The 6484-nt window shown below is 32.4% G+C and overlaps 1 protein-coding gene across 1 annotated transcript; it reads right to left on the bottom strand.

The window, feature by feature from the left end:
- Positions 1-3545: 3545 nt before the first annotated feature.
- On the bottom strand, positions 3546-4834 carry LOC123205596 (NAC domain-containing protein 104-like). The gene is made up of 3 exons (XM_044622585.1): positions 4515-4834; positions 3950-4218; positions 3546-3818 (listed from the first exon to the last, which is right to left on the bottom strand). Exons 1-3 carry the CDS (start codon positions 4675-4677, stop codon positions 3657-3659), a joined length of 594 nt encoding a protein of 197 aa, XP_044478520.1. The 5' UTR covers positions 4678-4834; the 3' UTR covers positions 3546-3656.
- Positions 4835-6484: the final 1650 nt, after the last annotated feature.

Raw genomic sequence — 6484 nt, forward strand, 5'->3', positions numbered from 1 at the left:
CCTTGTTGAATGGCTTGGTGGATGGGGGTTTCATGTTCTTTCCTTGCCGTTCCACCTTGATGGCCAATTTACAAACATCTTCAAATGAGCAATATGGCTGGAGATCAACCATATTAGCTATATCTTGTCTTAGGCCCCCAAGGAACCTAGCAATAGTTTGCTCCTTAAGTTCTGGAAGTTCACTCCTCATCATGAGTTTCTCAAACTCTCTAATGTATACTTCCACATTATTGTCTCCTTGTTTGAGTGTATGAAGTTTGAGGTAGAGATCTTGCTTGTGGTTCTCCGGCAAAAATCTCTTTTTGAGGAGTTTCTTTAATTTCTCCCATGTCCTCACTCTACTCTTACCCTCCCGATCTCTTTGTTTTCTCAAATTTTCCCACCAAAGAGATGCATAATCCTTAAACTTCAAAATAGCTACCTTGCACTTCTTCTCTTCAGAATACCCTTTATAATCAAATACCCTCTCAATAGCATGTAACCAATCCATGAAGTCATCCGGACTAAGGCTGCCTTCAAACTCCGGTATGTCTATTTTAAGTCCATGGTCATCATCAAAGTTTCTTCTATGGGCTGTAAATCGCTCCCCTTCACTAGAATCACTATCAATTATCAATTCTTCTCCATGGTGTACAAGTGGAGGGGGTTGTCTTAAGTGTCTTCGTGGTGGGGGTTGTGGGATGGTTGGAGGTGTGGTAGTTCGGTTTTGGTGTGGATGTTGGTTTTGGGTGACAGCAAAGTTGCTAAGTATTTGCGTTAATTGGGTCATTTGATCTTTAAGCTCTTGGATCTCCCCTTCAAGTTTTTGGTGCCCAAATACCCATGGGTGAGGTGGTGAGGATGAGCCACTTTCTCTAGACATGACGAAATGGTGCAATGAGTGATAGGTATTTAGTGTGCGGTGTTTGGATTTTGGAGTAGTGTTTAAGGTGTAAACTAAGTGTGAGGTTTTGTTTTGGGTGCTGGAAGTTTATAAAGGTAAGAAATGTAGGAGAAGTTTGGATTTTGGAGTAGTGTTTAAGGTGTAAACTAAGTTTAAGGCTCTGTTTTGGGTGCTGGAAGTTTGTAAAGGTAAGAAATGTAGGAGAAGAACCTTACTCACACAAAGAGTTCAACAACAACCACCGGCCTTTGCATCCGGGAACAACCAAGTAAAAGAAAACTCACCTTGCTCCAACCTAGTGCTCTGATACCAAATGATGTGGTTTTAATTCAAGTTCAACTAATAGGTGAGTTATATTAGGATGACCAAGCAAGTTCAATCCCAAACACAACTTCTAAACTACCAAACTCAATAGAAAAAGAACAATTTCCAGCCAAATAGAATTCAGGAGAGATTTCAGCCAAGGAAGAAAATGATAATAAATGAGATTAAGAACAAACAAACAACAATCTAACCAATAAACCAAGGCCTAAAGGGAAACCCACCAGCCTTGAATCACCACCAACCCCTTGGTCAAGAGTTGGATAAAGAGAAATTGCAAACAATTGCAAGAAAGACTTTCTTTAATATTCAAGCTAAGTAAAAAACGTACATAAGCCAAGGATAGTTTAAATAGGCTTCAAACTACAATTAAATGAAACCTAAATGAAGTTACATTACATTTCAAGCTCATTTCAAAGGCATTTGGCTCTAATCTTCATGTTAATCCCAAAGGAGAATGCAAGGCAAGAGAAGGCCAAATTGTCATGAATTGTCTTGCCAAAAGAGGTAATTCCTAGAGCCATGTGATATGTCAACTCTTGTCTCTTTCTTTGAGCTTCTTTGACTTGCTTAGCTTCACCTAAGGCAACTAACAAACTGAATTAAGCATAAACTAGCACAAACAACAAGTAAAATGCATAATTAGACAATAAAATATCTAGAGCTAATTAAACACTCTATTGGGCTTGTTGGACTTCTAATGGATCCAAGTGATAAAAGAGTAACCAAAGGAGGGCTTAGGACCCCAAAATGAAAGAAGGGACGAAATGGGCTTGAACATAGGTAGGTTTTGTGCTTGACTCTCTTCAAGGCAAGGTTTTGGGCTCCACACTTCATGTAGGGCCGAATTTAACAAGTGATGAGGTTGGACTTGGTATTCTTCTATTGGTCTTGATTGGATTGCACTTGATGGAGTCTTGGATGGACTATGGATTGAGCATGGATCATCCATTTTCAGTTTTGGATCAGAAGGAAATGATAAAAAAGAAGAAAAAAATTCATACTAGAGATTCCATACAAGCTACTACATTATCTTAGTCATTTTTTGTAATACACACATCAATGCACTAGGGACGTAGGCATTCTGTCCATCAAATCAAATCATATTAAAAATATTGTATTTTATTTTTGTTATCTCTATTTTTCATTTAATTATCAATACTCATTAATAAACACATCAAAATTACTTTAGTTTATCTTATACAAAACTTAAAATTGCATATATCAATTGATGATAAAAATTGCATCAATGATAGTTATGTAATGATAACAACTCATTGATGATGTTGTGTTTTATTAATTTCTTTTTTTTTTTTAACTTATTGTCATCTTGCTTTAACTCTTTTTTAACTACCCAATTTATTCCCACCTGGTTTGTTTAAGACTTCACAATTGGGTTTATAAATGAACACCCTTAATAAGTTGATTTTTAATCTGAGTTATACTTAATATGTAGATAATGTTATAAACAGCCCAACAGATATTGTCCGTTTTGGGCTTCAGACCCTCACGACTTTAAAACGCGTCTAGCGGGGTAGGGCTTCAGGCCTGTACCCAGGTCCGAGACCTACATGGGCCACTAGATATTGTCCTCTTTGGATCTTCAGGATCCTCAAGGTTTTCATACATGTTTATTGAGTTAAGGGCTTCTGGCCCCTGCTTATATACAAGCTCAGTAGACAGAACGGGAGCGATGTGGGACTTCAGATCATAACAGATAACACTTTTTCTTTAATTCTTATCTTTGCTTCAACTATTGTATAATATTATTGAAAAGTAGGGGTAATATTGATTTTTTTATGGTCAAAGAAAGCATAATGTCAAATTCAACATATACTCCCTATCAATAGGTGAGTTGAGCAAAATTTTCAAAACCATAAATGTGTTAAAAACTAAGAAATTTTGTAAGGGAGATTAGTGGAATTACTCATTCTACACTCTAAAAGACATTAGGAGAGCCCATTTGATTAAACAAGAAAAAAAAAAGATGAAGAAAAGAAAAGATAAAGTTCCATGATATACCTCTCCTACCTTTAAAATCAAGCCTAACATGAATCATTCATCCTATCAACCTACCCACTTTATAAAGAGAAACAGAAACCTTAAATCTCTCAAGATCTTTAGAGCCCAAGCTCATTATAAATTCCAAGGAAGACCCAAATATTCAAACTACTAATTAACATATAATCACATAATATGTTATTTAAATACTCAATTGTGTATTTAAAATTGAGTGTTCTTCTGCATTAAAGTATTTCAAATGATTGAGATTAAATTCAATATTCACCTTTAATATAAAATTTTAAGTAATAGTATCTATATACATTTTCAACCGGTAAAATGTAATAATAAGACCACAACCAAGTTAACATTTGATTAGTATATTAAAGCAAATATGTACAAGGAAGGAAATATAATTAAAGCATGAACAATAACAAAAATGTAATTCAAACTAATTAGGCAAACTTATATCAGCAAGATCATCTTCTAATGACAAGAACATTTCATCTAGACACGAAAGCTCGGTTCCATTGTCATCATCATCTCCATAGCACAAACTCTCAGAATTATTCTTCCTCTCATAAACTCGACATAGAACCCATTTGCAGAAATCCTAAAACCCAAAATAAAATTATTAGAATATCCCTTTTATCATACATTACTATTTTTTTTTTTACAATTGCTATGAGGGATTAAACTGAAGTTTGAATTTATAAAAATACAGACGTTCGATAATTTACTTACTAGTTTTCGATTTCTTTTTCTTTTGAAAGAAGAATAGTTGAATGCAAAATTGCAGAGATGATATTCCTGCAAATTCCAACCGATTTCTACACCACTTGGAGCTTCGCCAGTGAAGAATGAAAAATGTTTCTTGACTCCAATTTTCTTGCCGGCACTTGAGAAAATAGGTAGCTCAAAATTCAAATCCTTCCAATACCCATTTTCACTCACTCGCTTCTCCATCACTTGGCTGAAGAAGTACCACTGGTTTCCACTGCACAACGCTTTTCCTGTCAAAACAAGTGAAAGTGGATAATCATGGATAAATAATTTTCTTTTTTGAGAATTCAGAAATCCCTCGGCACTTTTTATTGTGAGCCAGATTTCAAAATAAAACCCCCATCTAACCCTAGAATCTTTAAGAACAGCGATACAATGAACTTTGATCATCGGGAGTCAAACCCCAGACCTTATAGGAGTAGACCACGGACTTGACTAGCTGCTAAAACTCTTATGGGAAATCATCAATAGATAATATAAACACAAAATAGAAGAAATGAGCAAATTGATTGATGTTAAAATATACCATTAAGTTGCCAGGGGTCATGAAAAAAAGGAACAAGATCCGGAATGATGTTAGGATGGCAAGGCAAAAGAGAGGCCTTGCGGTAGAGAAAGTGAAGAATAAGTTCTTCATCAGTTGGCAGGAATCTGAATCCAGGGGGAAGATTTACACTGCCATCGCACATATTTTAGTTGATTGATTTGTGTAAATATGTCGAGTTTTTTTTTTTTTTTTTTTTTTTTTTTTTTTTATAGAGTTGCGACGGTTTAGAGTTTCAATTTTTGGTCTTTGGGTGTGTTTTTTAGGGCTGAGGTACATGAGGTATATATATAGAAAGGGATGATTTGGTTGATTAGAATTCAAAAAGTGGATTGAGTTTTGCGATATATATTCAAAAGGTGGCTCTATATGATGAAGATTATGATGTGCATTATGATAAAAGAGAATGTATAATCTTCCATCAATAAAAAAATATATACACATTTTTTATATACAGTATAGATAAATAAATAATATGTTATTATGTGATTGAATGATTTTAAGTTAAAAATAAAATAACATTCAATCACATTATAATATATTATTTATGTATCTGAATTATATATAAAAAATATATACACATTTAAAACATTGCTCATCTGTAATAGTCTAATTATATGACAAAACTAATTAGAAGATAGTTCAATTAATTTCTAGTTAGTTTAGCTTCGTAAGATTTGTTGTATCTTTGTTTTAAAAAACAACAAACAAAAGATAAATTATAATATCAGATATGCCCTAATTAAATAACTCGTATGTCAATGAACAAAAATTTAAAACCATTAAATTAAAATGGAATAATAAGTAAGAATATGATGTCGGAATTTGATATTGTAAGTATAATTTCTACCTTGAGAGGTGGTCTATAGACAAAAGTAATATTAATTTAGATAATGCAAGCATATTAAGTCTGTGTGAGATCATATATTAAACCAATATCATGAAGGTCACACAAAAATTTTCGGGTTTCTTAATTGATTCTTTTGGGTCACATGAGTTTGGATTTTAAGTCTTTGTATTATTATATTTAAAATGTAATGTTTTAGTCATTGTCTATCTCAGGATCGAGGTTCTCATTTAATATTAAATAAAATATTTCATATATATAAATCAAAATGACAACTTATAATTAAATTATGTAATTGTTTATTTGTTTTTTTATTTAAAATTGTTAAATCATACATGATTATCTTAATTTTTATAAATAAATTTGTATGTTTTTTCACATAATATATATCAAAATAATAAATATTTTACAATTTAAATCAATTTTTTAAATGAGTCAATAATTCAAGTGAAAACAATCCTAATTCTCTATCAAATGATTCTGTTAATAGTAAAACAAATTAAGACAAATTTGAACATCATTTTCTTGATATATAATTTGGCAAGTAATGATTTGATCCTATCTAAAACTGGATAGCTGATGATTTAAATGAAAGTAATCAGAAGTTATAAATTAGATAAACTATCTTAATTATATCATCAAACTTATTCATGTCACTTTTAATATTAATTATTAAATTTGAGACTGCATGGTTAGTTTTGTTCTTGAAATTTAGTCAAGATGACCTCATATACTTACGGTGAAAGTGTCAGTTAGCACTCTTTTTTTCCCAGAAAATATGAATATTTTCTCCAAAATTAATAATTTACCTTCATTTTACCTCATCCATGTTGATCTTAATATTTCATGAGGCTACATATATGTAATATCCTTAGATAAGTGTGAGGGGTATTTTGGTCATTTCTTTTCAGTTTGATGCTATAATTATTGCTCTATTCATTGTTTATTATTGTGTGTATGTACGTACATAGCAATTGTATACACTTGAGTGAGACTAGAGGGTCATTATGATCTTTATGTTCAATGTTATGAGAACTGAAATCATGATCCCATGATTTTAGCGTTGGGATAAGTATGAGCTTGCCTTGCATGATCTCTACACTTT

The sequence above is a fragment of the Mangifera indica genome, unplaced genomic scaffold, assembly GCF_011075055.1.
Source record: "Mangifera indica cultivar Alphonso unplaced genomic scaffold, CATAS_Mindica_2.1 Un_0009, whole genome shotgun sequence".
Classification (NCBI taxonomy): Eukaryota; Viridiplantae; Streptophyta; class Magnoliopsida; order Sapindales; family Anacardiaceae; genus Mangifera; species Mangifera indica.

What these genes read in the sequence shown, in the direction of transcription:
- LOC123205596 (XM_044622585.1), bottom strand. Translation starts at nt 4,677, where the DNA reads ATGTGCGATGGCAGTGTAAATCTTCCCCCTGGATTCAGATTCCTGCCA. An exon ending in TGACCCCTGGCAACTTAATG is followed by an intron (nt 4,219 to 4,514) that starts GTATATTTTAAC and finishes TTGTTTTGACAG; the next exon opens with GAAAAGCGTTGTGCAGTGGA. An exon ending in GAAAAAGAAATCGAAAACTA is followed by an intron (nt 3,819 to 3,949) that starts GTAAGTAAATTA and finishes TTTGGGTTTTAG; the next exon opens with GATTTCTGCAAATGGGTTCT.